The sequence below is a fragment of the Phodopus roborovskii genome, unplaced genomic scaffold (assembly GCF_943737965.1).
Source record: "Phodopus roborovskii unplaced genomic scaffold, PHOROB, whole genome shotgun sequence".
Lineage (NCBI taxonomy): Eukaryota > Metazoa > Chordata > Mammalia > Rodentia > Cricetidae > Phodopus > Phodopus roborovskii.
The window spans coordinates 3509985-3526718 of record NW_026126448.1 but is presented as its reverse complement, the minus strand read 5'-3'; the positions used below and the strand labels follow the sequence as shown (position 1 = coordinate 3526718).

General features: G+C 37.0%; 1 protein-coding gene across 1 annotated transcript in view; it reads right to left on the bottom strand.

The window, feature by feature from the left end:
• Agbl4 (AGBL carboxypeptidase 4) overlaps window positions 1-16357 on the bottom strand; it is a 1068750-nt gene extending 1052393 nt beyond the window's left edge. The window contains exon 1 of the mRNA XM_051188468.1: window positions 16167-16357. Within this exon, the coding sequence (XP_051044425.1) occupies window positions 16167-16200 (34 nt within the window). The 5' untranslated portion in view covers window positions 16201-16357. The remainder of the gene's footprint in view (window positions 1-16166) is intronic.
• Window positions 16358-16734: the final 377 nt, after the last annotated feature.

Genomic DNA, 16734 nt, shown 5'->3' with positions numbered 1-16734 from the left:
GGGAAATGTCTTCTGGGCATGATAGTAGCTGTGAATATCTGCACATGGTTTACACATAATTATGCCCATTGAAATCCTGCTATGAAAGGATGCCCACCTTCATGAGGATCTATGAGCAGTTAATGGTTGCTAAGGGAGGGGAAGACATTTTCTTCAGTGATGCAGATACTGCTAAAGTGGCCATGCTCCTATAAATAACCCTTCACCCACTCCCCTGTAAACATTTCTAAACACACACAACATGAAAATTCAAAAGGGATTAGTTGGAATGAGAAAGAGGATTAGCAAAAAAGATGATAAGAGAGAAAAATGAGAAATAAATATGATCAAAATATATACAGGTATAAAAATGACATAGTGAAAACCCATTACTATTCATAATTAAAATAAGTTAATTAACATTTCATTAAAATCAGGCAGAAAAATTACTAAAACTGGGAATAGCAAAAGAAAATCTATTTAACCCTTCAGTCACTCAACAAGAATTCTTACAATCCAATTTTACCCTACTAGAAAGGATGCTTATCAGAGATAATACTAATATTCAAAAGAAACTATCCATGGATACTGATAGTTAAAGGGCTCCAAGGCAAACAGCTCATCCTGATCACCCTTTCTTCAGTAATAAGCCCTAAAAATGCTTGTACTTCACTAATGAACACAGGAGTAAAGATCACAAGTAAAGATCACACAGATCACAAGATACTTTTAACACAGATAAAAATTAACAAATAATAATGATAAATACATATAATAAAACTTCCATAAGGTAGATAGACAGATGTGTATACATACATATGTATGTGTATGTATAATTAATGGCATCAAGAAATATACATTGACTGATAATTAAAATGAAAACATGAAATTATAAAATGGGTTCAGCAAAGACAAAAGAGTGAAAATAAGTCTGATACTGAAAAGGGAAGTCTCCATAGAGCAATCACTTCAGAGGTAGCAAAAGAAAAGTAAATCCATGGATATATGGAGGTTATTGAAAGAGAGGATATAAACTTTTGGGAGAAATTTAACAGAAGGGTAGGAAAGATAAGTCTTTGGATAAAACAGGAAAATACATATAGACAATTTTGTGGTGAATTAGTATTCATTTTCAATTTGACACAATCTAAAATCACCTTGGAAGAACATCTCAGTAGGGACCCTAGATCTGGTGGACCTGTAGGCATATGTGTAGGGGACTGTCTTGGTTACATTAACTGAGTAGGAATACTCAGCCAAATATGGGAGGCTCCCATCCTTGAGTTTGGATCCTGGACTATAAGACTGAAGAAACTTATCTGAGCTGTAAGGATGAAGGCATTGATTTCTCTCTGCTCTTGGCTTTGATGTGCTATACCTAGATGTTTTAAGTTTCTGCTACCTTGATTTCCCAGATGTGATGGACTGTAACCTGGATTTATGATTGAAAATAACCCCTTTATCCCTAAACTGATTTTTGTTGGGTTATTTTATCAGAGCAACATAAATGGACTGGGCTAGGGTATTACTAAAGAGGATACAAACTTTTAGTAGAGATATAACAGTAGGGTAGAGAAAGAGAAGTCCTTAAGTAAACTAGAAAAGCATACCTAGACAATGTGAGCAAACCACTTGTGCCAGGGGCCATGTCAGAGAATCAGCAGATGGCAACTGACTTCAGGGGATCAGCCCACCAGGAAATGAAACCCTGTTGTGGAATTTTGGACACATAAGACCCTGATAACCTTGGCCCCTGAATGTTTCTTGCTAATGCTCTGTCTTTGCATGTTTTACTGCCATTTTCTCTGTTATCTGGCATGATGTGAACGGGCGTGGGGAGATTCCTACTGCCTTTAATGTAGTGTGATCATCTCTTGGATATATCCTACTCTACTAAACATTTTAACCTGTGGATTATTGTGAAGATGAATTCATCCTAAGCTGTACTGTTTAACTAAAGCAATGTTAATTTAAGTAGGATTTTGATGATACAGGGGTTTTAATAAATATAGGAAGAAATTATAATAGAGGTCAGTTTAGTGCAAAAATCAACACAGACAAAGGTAAGATAAAATGGTGCCCCTGCCTCCAATAAAGCAGAGACTGCAGAGGATAAAAAATAAAACAAGGAAGTGTCACACAGCTAGTACACATGACTTTTATTAAGGAGCCATATAGACAGACTGTGGCTTAGGATAATGATAAGAAAAATAATTGAGTTCCAGAAGCCCAGATAGCTTAAATTCTTTTAATCTTGATGTTGGGAGATATGTTCACAGATTTTTGGGTCCATCATAGGTGAAACAAAGCTTTAGAAATAACTTAAAGTTAGACTAAGATGTTTTAGTCAGATACTCTTGAGGTAAAAAACCCAAAAAGGCAATCTAAAGTTTTAGAAAGGCATGTAGCTGAGTGAGGGACTCCTTAAGGTCAGGAAACAAAAACAAAGCAACCCAATTATTATTACCTGATGTGCCTTTCTTGCTACTATGGGATGATGATTAATTCCATGTGCCCATTTCTGCCCTCAGCTTCCTGATATAAAAACTGTTGATGAATGGGTATACACCCTGAGGATTTAAAATAGAGCTGACTAGTTCTTTTTCATATATAAAAGTTTAGTTTTATGATTCTTCTAAAATTTCTCATAAGATTCCCTTTTGAGATAAATAATAAAATAATTTGTCCTTTCTTTGTCACTGCAAAATGAAGCATGCTGGTAAAAGAAATGACTGAGAAAAAATAACTTTCTTGCTTACATTCTGTTATTCTGAACATGAATGTATGTGGGTTCTTGGGACAACTTGTTTTTCACCTGTAATACGTAAAATATTTAATCATGGAAGGGATATGGGAAAATGCTGGGTTTTTTTTTTTTACTTGTATTCATTTTAGTCATTCACTTAAAAAAATGGAATGTAACCACACTGTTATTTTTATATTTCTTGAAAGAGTTTACTATCATATATAAGCTGTAAAGTTAGAAAAAATATTCAAGAATGAGAGAGAGAAAACACCAGGAAAGATGTAAAGGGAAAAAAGAAAGAAAGAAAAAAGAAAAGAAAACCATCAAGAGAGTGTGTACTTCTTTTCCCTTACTCTCTCAGATAAAAAAAAAAAGTCTTAGTTCACCTACTGCATCGATACCCTGTGTTGATGGAGGCTGGTCCTCACAGCAGTGGTATACTTTGTCTTCAAGTCATTGCATTCTTGTCTACCTTCATTATTACTTACTTAGGAAAGGTGGGGAGTGAGTCAAAAACAGAATAAGTAATAATGATATACAATACAGACAACTCAGGTAACAAAGAGAAACCTACATTTGTCACTTAAACGGTGATTACTGATGTTAGAGTACTTTTCTTATATGGGTATAGGTATAAAATATGAATGGAATCTTCTCAAAAATTACTTCTGTTAAGTTGTGGAATCTCTGTGAGATGTATTCTTAAACACAACAGGGCAAATTATTATAAACAGCAGAATATTATACTATACATTAAAATTATTGATTATTCATGTATTGAGACCAAAGGCCCTCATACAATGTTATTAGAACCAATATAATGTGAATTACCCCTGTAGTATATTACTTTTAGTATATATTAACAAACTAATATATAGATATAGATATAGATATAGATATAGATATAGATATACATATACATATACATATACATATACATATACAGCATACATATATACATACAACTCTAATATGGCAAAATTATTAACAAAGATGAACAAATTGTAATATTTATAATATTCAGACTTTTGTAAAGATTTCTTCATATCTCAATTTTTCAAACTCTTTAAATATATATTGATTTTATATACAACTTAATCTTTAGATAGCATGTATCCATATTTAAATGTTCAACTTCACATACTGTAATTGATTTTATTTCCTCTCTAGGCTTTGAAATTCAGAACTCACATTTCTAGCCAGCACCATCATCATGTCAACACAACTATCTCACTGTTGCCTGAAATTTTAAGTGCCTAAAATAAATCTGTCCTTTCTACAACAAAACCATTTCCACACATGATTCTCCTATTTCTGTCAATGAGAGGTGAAGTTTAATCCTGTGTCATTTCTTATCTTGTTCTTTTGTGTCTCTTGAAAAATATATACAAGGAACAGAAAAGTCCTTTGGGATTAACTAGATCTTGGAGACGCTTGTTGCCACTCATCAGCTGTGTGAGCTTAAGCAATCTGCCATACCATTCTACACCTAAGCCCCATGTCTAAAAACTAGAAATCAAACAAACTAACATAATTTTTTATTTGTTTTTTTATTTTACATGTCGATCCTGTTCCCTCTCCATTCCTCCATCCCTCCCTCACTTCCTCCCTCCCTCCTTCCCTCTTACCCTCACTTCCTCCTCACGTGCACCCTGACCACCCTCCCCTCCCATCCCCCCACCCCAATTCCACATCCAGGTGGGGTCATGTATATCTGTCAAGTCATTTGAAGTAGGGACTAGGACTTCTCTCCTGTCTCTAGGTTAAGGCAGTATCCCTCCATGGGGGATATGTCTGCAAGGTCCTTTTGAGCACCAGGAATACATCCTAGTTCCACTGTCTGAGGTCCCTTAGACTGCTCAGTCCTTCTGGCTGAGACCCATATTCAGGGGGGCCTGAGTCAGTCCCATGCTGGATTCCCAGCTATCAGTCTGGGGGCCTGTTAGCTCCTCCTTATTCAGGTCAGCTGTCTCTATGTGTTTCTGCAACCTGGTCTTGTCCAAAGATGTAGGCAACAGATAATCTCATTACACCAAAAACCAAGGGTAAAGCTAGAATCCTAACAGAAATTTTAAACCCCATACAATGTACTTAGGAAATCATGGATACTCAGAAATACTTTCAAGGCAGCTTCACTCTCTTCATCACAGTTTTCGAAAGCTACAGACACTCCCTTTGAAAATGTCTTTATGATTATTTCCCTATTCTAGGGCCCTCTCATGTAAATCCCTCCATTTCAGATATCATATAATTCCCACCCATTTAAAGCAATGGCCAAAAAGCAGCCAAATGTTCAGAATACTATTCTTACATGGCATAGTAGCCCCCAAAAGCACAGAAACTACATTAATTTCTAATTGCATTAATTTCTAATCCATAAATATCTCATACAAGCTCATGTTGCCTAATTCCACATCCATAAGACCTCTATGGTTCATGTTAAGATTCTTTGAGTGATTTTGATATAAAATCTTCATCAGTCCATCATCCCTATCTACCCATTTAATTATTCTCCTGTCTAGAGGAATGTGTCTTCTTTAAACTCACCTAATGTACTATACTTTTCCATATTACAATATTAATCAAAAATTCTGGCTTTCCCACAGGATACTATTTGCCTTTATATCTTCTATAAAAGTGGCTGCATGTTATTTCTTTTCTCTCTAGTCTAAGATACTTCAAGCCTAGTATTCTCAGTTTCATAGGTCATAGGTCATTACTGTTCTGTTTTAAATATTTTGTTTTGGAGGTCAAGCCATAATACCAACCTACAGCTCCCTGCTTATAATGAACTGCTCTAAAAATCCTTGTGACATGTCTACTGGATGCTGGGAACAACAATAAATAAAACAAATACAACAGGATATTTCAATCAATTGCTCCACCCCTGATCTATACACTAATACAAGAATATTGAATAAGATAGTGAATTTTAAAATATGCATTAAAATTCATTTTATCTGTCATCATATTTCAATGCAGCTGCCAGCAGATTTAAATGATCTATGTAAATTACATTTGTGGTCCATGATGTTTTTTTACTGGATAGCAGTGAGATAGAACTTTCCATCCCAACTTCCTCAGGCCAGAAGTCTATGCCTTCAGTGAAATTGGAAGTTAGCTGAATGTGAGTTGATATCCTCCTTCCTTTAAATTTTTACAATCTCTATTCTACACAGACACTATACTTCTTCTATTTCTGATACTCAAATTCATCCTGTAAATTCATGCTTTTTTATGGTTTTGTGCTACAAGGTTTCCCAGAGGCTTACTCTATTGGCCTCCTCAACATAGTATTTGGATATAGGGCTTTTAGGAAGAAACTGAATCATAAGGTCTCTGATCAAAGTGTTAAAGCATTGATTGATTTATAATTTAGCATCATTACTGAGAAATTGTGGAATCTAGGAAATAGAGTTTTTTATAGCAGTTTCCTCTTGAGATTAAAACCTGTGTTCTAGGGAAACTCATTGAGACACAGGATTGTTACAGGGAGGTAAAATAATCTGATGTTAAGAGGAGAACAACATTCCATTCTGTGAGGAATGCCATGAAGCTCAGAAAGTAAAAAACAAAAAAACAAAACAACAAAAACAAAACAAAAAAAAAAACTCAAAATAGCTTCAGGAAGCACCTGAAACTAACCAGATTCATTAGGCTCCTCCCACTTCCCAAGTCACTAAGAGCTACTCAAAGATGCTCTCACCCATATTCCTGTAAGTAAACGCCCCAAAAAATTCATTGGCTCATCAAGTTGTACTTTGGCAGTATTCTTATGTTGGTCTGTAATCAGATCCTGATCTGGGGCCACTTGAAATTTGTTCACATCTCCTTGGGAATGGTGCCATGCATCAGGGTTTGAGTTGGAAGAAGTTTTTTTCTTTCCCTCTCCACTCCCCAATTGTCATGAGATAAACTATTTCACTCTTCACCACAATAGTCTGCCTCACTGTGCCCCTAGTGATTAAACCTCTGAAACTACAAGTCAAAATGAACCTATGCTATAAGTTGTTCTTCTTGTGTATTTTCTCAGAATGTCAAAAACTGTTTCTCCCCACACAAAATAGCTTTTTACTTTCTTCCCCTGACTTAAGGAAGGACTATATGCTTGATGTTATTGACATTAGCACAACATAAAAATTGGAAAAAAGAAATATGAGATGCAACATGCAATTTTCAAATAGAACTTTAAGAACTATTATCCTGTTCCCAAATTGTCTCTTCTGAGACCAGAAACATTTCAGACAGAAGCTATATTATCAGCCTGACTCTTTACATGGTTATATGTAACAAGACCATAGGATGACCTACAATGGACAAATAAATAATAAGAATAAATAAATCACTGCTGTGGACTATATTTATTATAACTATATAAATTAACCCAAACTGGTTAATGAATCATGTTCTTTTACCAGAATCATTCCTATCCTTTAAAGCCTACCTTTAAAACCCACCTTCTCCATCAAATTCCCTAATAAAATAATTCATGAATTATCATTCTCCCCTAAATTTTTCAAGTTCAGCTGGGTCCTTTTTTCAGTTCTACTTTATTATTTTGAATTATTAATGTTTAAATGTAAATTATATATAAATGCTTAATGATTGCTCAATGGCTTCCAGCATCACAAAAACAGAAACCCAAATGACTACATGCCTTTGGATGGAAGCCCATACTATTCCTGAAATACTCTTGATTTTACAAAAATGTTTAAACACAAGCAAGTTTTTAGATATAGCCAATAATCCATAAAAATAAAGAAAACATGAGAATATGTTATATTACATTAGAAAGAAGCAATCACCAAAATGCCAAAAAAATAAAATAAATAAAAACATTTTCCTTATTTAAACAAGCAAACAAAAAAAATCAAGATTTTAAAAGAAAGATGGAGGGAACAAACCACATAGGAAATAATCAACTTAAACCTGACTAGTTATTTTTAAATTTATTTTAATATTTTTAGTGTGCCTCCCTCTCTCCCTCTCCCTACCTCTCTTCTTCTTCATCTTCTCTCTCTCTCTCTCTCTCTCTCTCTCTCTCTCTCTCTGTGTGTGTGTGTGTGTGTTTACTAAATATTTCGACAAGTGTATGCCACAGCACAAGTATGAAGGTCAGCAGACAATTTGCAGAATTGGTTCTTTCATTCCATGTTTATTTGTGTTCTAGAGATCAAACTTAGGTCTTCAGGTTTCCACCACAAGTGCTTCACCATTAAGCCATCTCAGCCCTTGCATGAAAGAATTTTTGATCTTTTACATGGAAGAATTATTGTTATTGGTCTGATTAAATCTAACTTGTTATGATTTTACATATGTGTAAAAGTATACATATATCTCTAAAACAAGCATTCTTTGCGTATTTTTAAAAGTACAAATGTATATGACATATTTAAAAATTGATAATAAAAATCCTGATAGCTTCAGAGTTCTTTAAGAAAGTGGCTAAGACAGAACAAACCAAGACATAAGTGAAGGTCCTCCCAGCTAGACAGCCCAGTCTCTGGGTCCTAGGTTCCAGGTCAAAACCCCAGTCCCCTCCCGAACCCATTTCAGCTGCACTAGCCAGTCAGCAGGCAAAATTCCTGCAGGAAGGCTGTTCCACCCCCCCCCACCCCATAAGACCCTGTAATCTGCAAGTTCCACTCTGCCCCCAAACCCACCCATTCCCTTGCTATGTCAACAGCTCCTTGAAATGCAGACAGCTACTGCACCTATTGGTCCAAGAGAGGATTCCTGTGACATGAACACCAACTGCAACAATCACACCAAGAGATAAAGACACCTCCTGCACCAATGTAGGCACCAATGTAAGAATACATTCAACAACCTAAAGTGCAATATGGCAACACCAGAACCTAATAGTCCTACAACAGGAGGACCTGAACATCCCAATGCAGAAGAAGCAGAAGACAACAACCTTAAAAATAATTTTATGAAGATGACAGAGATTCTTTAAAAGGAAATGAAGAAAAAATCCTAAAGAAATCAAGGAAGAAACGAACAAAAAATGGAAGAACTCAATAAATCTTAAAGCCAAGAAAAAGCAATCAAACAGGTGAAAGAAACAGTTCAGGAGTTGAAAATTGAAAGGGAGGCAATAAAGAAAACACAAACTGAAAGTGGGGTTTAAATGAGTCCACCAGACCCAAGATAAATGATACATAGGTATTTATTAGGGAAGAACTTATACAGATAATAGTAAATAACTGCCACAATCTTCCTGCTGCAGAAGATGCGGTCTCTATCCTTCCAATGTTCTCCACAACCCAAATGAGCCAGCCCCTCCTCTACCTTACAATGAGCCATGTCTTTACCTGAAGCCACATCCAAAGGGTGTGGCCACCACCACATGTTCACTGGCAAGACAAGATGCCACTACACCAAATCAAAGGAAATCTGGGAATGGAAAATCTGGGTAAACAAACAGGAACTACAGATGCAAGCATAACCAACAGAATGTAAGAGATGGAAAAGAGAGTCTCAAGCATTGAAGATACAACAGAGGAAATAAATACATCGCTCAAAGGAAGCATTAAAGCCAACAAAGTCATAACATAAAATGTACAGGAAATATGAGACACCATGAAAAGACCAAACCTAAGAGTAATAGGGACAGAAGAAGGAGAATACAAGTTCAAAGGCACAGAAAATATATTCAACAAATTCATACTAGAAAACTTTGCCAACCTAAAGAAGGAAATGCCTATGAAGATACAAGAAGCTTACAAAACACCAAATACAGTGGGTCACAAAAAAAAGTTCCTGTGCCACATAATAATAAAAACACAAAACATACAGAACAAGGGAAGAATATGAAGAGCTACAAAGGAAAAAGGCCAAGTAACATATAAACACAGACCCATCAGAATAAATTCCAACTTCTCGATAGAGACTATGAAAGCCAGAAGGTCATGGACAGACATTATGCAGACACTAAGAGACAATGAATTTCAACCCAGACTACTATACCCATCAAAACCCATAGATGGGTAAAACAAGATATTCCATGACAAAACCAGATTTAAACAATACCTATCCACAAATCCAGCCCTACAGAAAGCACTAGAAAGAAAATACCAACCAAGGAAGTTAGCTGTACCCAGTCAACAACAACAATAGATAATACCACACCAGCAAGTCCTAAAGAAGGGAAACACACACAACCACCAAAAAATAATAAGAACTAACAACCATAGGTCATTAACATCCTTAAATATCAATGGATACAACTCACCTATAAATAGACACAGGTTAACAGAATGGATATGAATCAGTAGCCCTCCTTTATACAAATGATAAGTGGGCCAATAAAGAAATCAGAGAAACATCACCATTTACAATGCCACAAATATAAAATATCTTGGGGTAACTCTAACAAAAGAAATTGAAAGACCCATATGACAAGAATTTTAAGTCTCTAAAGTCAGAAACTGAAAAAGATATCAGAAAATGAAAAGATCTCCCATTTTCTTGGATAGGTAAGATCAACCTAATAAAAATGGCAATCTTACCAAAATCAGTATACAGATTCAATGCAATCCCCATTAAAATACCAACACAATTCTTCAGAGACCTTGAAAGAACAATACTGAACCTCATGTGGAAAAAAAAAACCCAGAATAGCTAAAACAATCCTGTACAATAAAGGAACTTCTGGAGGCATTGCCATCCCTGACTTCAAACTCTATTATAGAGCTATAGCATTAAAAACAGCTTGTTATTGGCATAAAAACAAACAGATGGACCAATGGAATCACATTGGAGACCCTGACATTAATCCACATACCTATGAACACCTGATTTTTGACAAAGAGGCTAAAATGCTACAATGGAAAAGGAAAAGCATCTTTAACAAATAGTGGTGGCATAACTGAATGTTAACATGTAGAAGACTATATATATATATATATATATATATATATATATATATATATATATATATCCATGCACAAAGTTCAATTCCAAGTGGATCAAGGACCTCAACATAAATTCAGTTACATTGAACCTGATAGAAGAGAAACTGGGAAGTAGCCTTGAACTCCTTGGCACAGGAGACCACTTCCTAAATATAGCAACAGTAGCACAGACACTGAGATCAACTATCAATAAATAAGACCTCCTGAAACTGAAAAGCGTCTGTAAGACAAAAATAATCCAATTTTAAAATGGGGTTCAGAGCTAAACAAAGAATTAGCTGAATTCTGAATTCTCATCAGAAGAATCTCACATAGCCAATAGACATTTAAGACATTGCTCAACATCCTTAATCATCAGGGAAATGCAAATCAAAATGACTCTGAGATACCAGTTTTTACCTGTCATAATAGCGAAGATCAAAAATACTGAGGACAGCTTATGTTGGAGAGAATGTGGAATCAAGGAAATACTCCTCCACTGCTAGTGGGAGTACAAACTTGTACAGCCACTTTGAAAATCAGTATGATGGGAATCAATCTACCTCAAGAACCAGTGATGCCACTCTTGGGCATATACCCAAAGGATGCTCAACATACCACAAGAACACTTTCTAAACAATGTTCATAGCAGCATTATTTGTAATAGTTAGAACCTGGAAACAATCTAGATGCCCCTCAACTGAAGAATGAATAAAGAAAATGTGGTACATTTACACAATGGTATATTACTCAGCTGTAAAAAAAAAATGACATCATGAAATTTGCAGGCAAATGGATGGAACTAGAAAAGCAAAAACAAACAAACAAACAGAATGCTGAGTGAAGTAACCCAGAATCAGAAAGATAGGCATAGGCACAGTATGAACTCATTCATAAGTGGAAATTAGATGGAAATCAAAGGATAACCAGACTACAATCCACAGCTCCAAAGAAGCTATGTAACAAAGAGGACCCTAAGAGAGACACATGGATCACCCCAGGAAGGGGAATTATATGAGATCTCCTGGCTTAACTTGGGACAATTTGGGTGTTGGTAAAAGGGAGGGGATGGGGGATGAGAACATGAGGGACCAGGATGGTAAACAGGTGGAGGAGAAGGAATGGGAGAGCAATGAAAGAAATATCTTGATAGAGAGAGCCACTATGGGGTTAGGGAGAAACCTGGCACTAGGGAAATTCCCAAGAATACACAAGGATGACTTCTAGCAATAGTGGAGAGGGTGCTGGAACTGGCTTTCCCTTGTAATCAGACTGAATATCCCAACTACCATCATAATTCATCCAGTAATTGTTGGAACAAGTTGCAGAGAACCACAACCAGGCCAAGCTCTGGGAATCCAGTGGGAGAGATGGAGGAGAGAATGCATGATCATGATGGAGAAATCTTCAGAGACAGCTGCACAAAGCTCATGGAAACTCGTGAACTCTAGACCAACAGTTGTGGAGTCTCCATGGGTTCAAACTAGGCCCTCAGTATGTGGGAGACAGTTGTGAAGCTTGTACTATTTGAGGAGTCCCTGGTGTAGGACCAGGTTCTAACCCTGGTGCATAAGCTAGTTTGTTGGAGCCCATTCCCTATGGTGAGATGCCATGCTAAGCCTTAATGTATGGGAGAGGGGCTTTGTTCTGCCCCAACTTAATGTGCCAGACTTTGTTGACTCCCCATGGGATCCTTTATCTCTTGGAAGGAGAGGATGGAGATGTGATAGGGAATGGGAGGTGAGAGTGGTGGGAGGAGGGGTTGGAGGGAGATCTGTGGTTAGAATGTACAATGAAATTTCAAAACATAAATTAACTAAGAAAGAGGAGGTAGATGAAAGAAGAGCATAAATTTAACTCTATAGTGGCTTCATTAATGTGGGCTACCAGGGAAAATATCTTTTCTGAATGTATGTATAAAGAATGATATATAAATATATAATATATTATAAATATATATATACAAAATGTGTATTTTAGAAACCTTATAATCTGGAAATAATATATTCTGAATGGGAATGAAAACTAATGTAGTAGTAAATGGAATACTGACAAGTCCAGTCAATCATTCACTCACCTACCATTACTTTGTGCCAATCATTCTTTGTAATTTCTATTTAAATGAATATGAGTGTGTGTGTGTGTTAGCAATTATGTAGCAAGTGACCTCTTAGAGCTGTGAATCCTGAGTCACCCTCTTACTATGTTACTATGTGCTACTATGTGCAGGAACAAGAGAGATACTTTGGCTAGATTTTCAGTACGAGGCATGGTTTCCCTCTTGATGAGAAAGTATTAAGTCCAACCAGAGAGATGTTGTTTACTGCCAAAGTATGCATGAACTCTTAGGGTTAATTGTGCCACAGTGGTCTTTGTTGCCACAGCTAGATAGGACTATTATTTTCTTCCCTCCTTTTGAGGTTTGCTTTATTCATCAACCAATAAGAGAAACACATATTCATAGTAAAAAGGACATACCCATTCATGTATGTATATGCATGATTTTTAGGTGGACAAATATGACTTTTTCAGAAATTCTCATCATTACTCTCCTCATTTATCTCCCACTCTTATCCTTAATTAGAGCACATAATTTTTTTCTATTCTCCCCACCTGATCACTGTACCCTGTTATTCTTCTCTCTAGTGCTCCCTGGCATCATCCTACTCTGGCAATGGTCCCTTTTTACATTCCATGGGTTTAAAGTTACTCCAGGATTTGTTGTATAATATATTTTGATCATATTCTCTTCTGCTCCCCCAACTTGTCCTAGGGTCACCTCCCCTCGTCTATCCACCAAACTTTGTATTCTTTCCCCTCCCCCATCAAGACAAATTTGTGCTGCTTCCACTGTGGAAAACCTACTACTATTATTTTTCTACTTAAGCATAGTATTAAATCAATTCCTAATGGCATACATGCACACATGATATAGACAATACTTCATGGACACTCCCTCCCCAGATTATTCTAGATTATATGAAATTGACAGTGAAATTTAACCATCACACTTAGAAATATTAATTAATAAAGAAATTAATATTGCAATGACATAATAAACTAGGAGACAGGCTATTCCCTTATGATTTTTCTCATTTTTCTCTCATCTAAGTTACCAATTATCTCACCATTGCTAAATCTAGTTTCTCACTCCTCATTTCACATCACTTGCCAATGTTTAGCCTATTGAGGATTTTGCTTACCTTGAAATGGTCTTTTGGTTGTACTCTTTATGATTATACCTTCTCAGTCTCATTGGAAAATACTGAAATATCTCAGTTCACCTTGGGCCTTTTCTCCCTCTACACAGTTTCATCCATCCATACCTCACTTCCAAAATAATTATATCCATACAGGTTCAGATATAAATTCACTCCTTTGTCAATGCCTCCACTTATTTGGGTTTCTTAAAGATACCTCAAACTTCATACATCAAAAACTGAATTTACAATTTTCACTTTCAAACCTAGCTAAGACCTCTTCTAATACTATCTTTGTAATAGTACCACCAACTACCTTTTGCACAATATAGAAAACTATTAATCTCTAATATCTTATATTTCACTAAGTTCTATTTTATCCACAACATCTCAGTTCTACATCCCCATTATTATCATCTAACAGGTTCTCCATACACATTCATATATTGTCAATACTTTCCACTACAGCTAGAATTTCTCAAGCTATTCTAATGATTCCATGTTACCACTTAAATGTTTTCAGTGGTTTCCCATTATCCTTGGGAATTTGAACAAAAATTACAGTGTAAAAGTAATATAAAATTTGGCTTCAGCTTTCCACCTCTCTCCTCCCACTAGTCCCATGAACTTCCACACACATATTCTCCTTTAGTTCCTTACAAAATATGTTAATACCTGCCTTGAGGTCTTTGCACATGGGTTCTCTCTGCCTATACTTCTTTTTGTTCTCTTCATTTATCCAGTCTCTTTATATTTCAAGTAAACTATCATCACATCCAGTCAACCCAGTCATTGATGTACATGTTATACATCAGATTTAGTTCTAGGCCATGTGAGATTGAAAGGCAAAGTAAGGCCCTCATAGAGTTTATATCTTACTGAAAGGAAAGGGATAATTAATGATACAAATTAATAACTTTATTTATGCAATAAATTCAAGGGGGATAAAAGACAAAAGTATTCAAGAGAATCAACAGCAAGTAGTTTGCAATGCCTAATTTGGTATCTAACAAAGTTAGCATTAAATGAACATTTTAAATGCATGAGAATAAAGGAATGTTCATAGTAAATTATAAAGGAGCAACAACTTTAAAATGAGGAAGAAATAGAGATGCCAATCAAAAAGAAACAATGAGATACCTTAAAAGATAATAGTGCCTCAAATAATTTTACTACTTCAAATAGTTTACTACTTCAAATAGTTTATGTTATGCTTCCTATATTGCATTGCCTTACTAGCGTGCATGCATGTACATACAAGCACACACACACACACACACACACAGAGAGAGTGAGGGGTATCTAGAATAAAGTGAGTTAATGATACCTAACTAGGACATGTATATAAGGTATACATAGCCCACTTTTACAATCCACCATCATACATATCCCAAAGCCATTGATTTTTATGCAAACACTGATATTATTGTCCCTTACATTAAAGTTTCAGCTGTTAGGTCCTCTACCTGTTTTACAGACAAATCTCTTACATACAAAGTACTCTTGCTTTCTTCTATTAGCCTGTAATGCACTTTGGTTACTAATTCTCAGAGTCCAACCAAACCCTCAAGGATACTCTTAGAAACAGAATGCTGAGTTTCCATTTCTGTCAGAGTCCCTAATACTTAAAGGGCATCTTATACTAATAGAGATATGGGCATGTAAGTCTTTGTGATTATGAATGACCTTCAAGATTCCATGTACACTCGTGCCTAGCTTCCAGCCTCCTTTGGTGGACTCCAAACAGACTGGAGTTAGAAGACACTCTTGAAGCCTCTTGTCTTTTTAAGGACTCACAGAAAAATTTTTGTATACTTTCCGTGTGACTCCTTAGGTGGCCCTTAAGACTTTTCTCACAAACACAATTATTCTGTATAAACTCCACTTCTTTGGAACCCATACGTAAGTAATATATCTTCCATAAAACCCTGCTTGTTCTTCCTAGTTCCAAATCATATCTCAGGAGAGATTCCTTGCAAGCTACCACAGGATGTGAGCACCCTCCTTCTCCAGGACCTTGACACTGCTCTCATCACAGGCACCCCTCAGTATTAAGGGTCCTACATCTTCTCTCCAAGTCTTTTCTGAGCCCATGCTCACTCCAGAGTGTGCACACTCCCCCCAAAGCCCTCTGTCAGCAGAACTTTAAGATGCCCTGATGTCCACTCAGAGAGATACACACCCTCCTTGAACCCTGACCCTGAGGAAATAGTCACGACGCCCTAACCCGCAAGGGCACCACCTTCTCAGAGTTAGGGCCACGAAGAGTCACCCCTCACCCCCAGTCCCCTCAGGCCCAAGACAGGCGCTTCAGCCTTCCCCTGTTCCACGGCCCTCACAGACCTGTCTCGGGCGCCGTCTGGCTCCGCTCCGCCATTTTTGTTGTCCGTCAGTCTATGAGCCCACGCAAAAACCACTGGGCAGTGGGGAGCGAGCGGTGGGATCCGGGGGCTGACAGAAGCTCCCTCAGGCAGACGCTGCACGACGGTTGCTAAGGAAACCAGCCGCCCCTGAGCAGCAGGCTGGGAGCAGGGGGCGGGGCAGAAGAGAGCGTGCCGCCCGAGGCTCCGCCCCCGCAGGAGCGCACTGCCTCCAAACTCCCTGGCTGCAGGCTGGGGACTCCACTAATTTACTTCCCTTAAACCCAGCCATAGAGTCCTGGAAACTGAGCATGCTCAGCCACCAGGGTCTTGCCAAGGCTAAGTCTGCAAGGACCAAGGACGACACTTTATTGCCCCTGGTGCCAATCAAAGTACCAAGGTGGGTTGACATTTTTGTGGTTGGTGATCAACTCTACAAACTTGGGACAAGTTTCTTAATTTACCAACGCTTCCTCCCTTAATGTACTTGGTCTTCATGGAGATGCTGAGTGACCTGTATTTAACTTAAATACATTGAGAACTAATTGTAT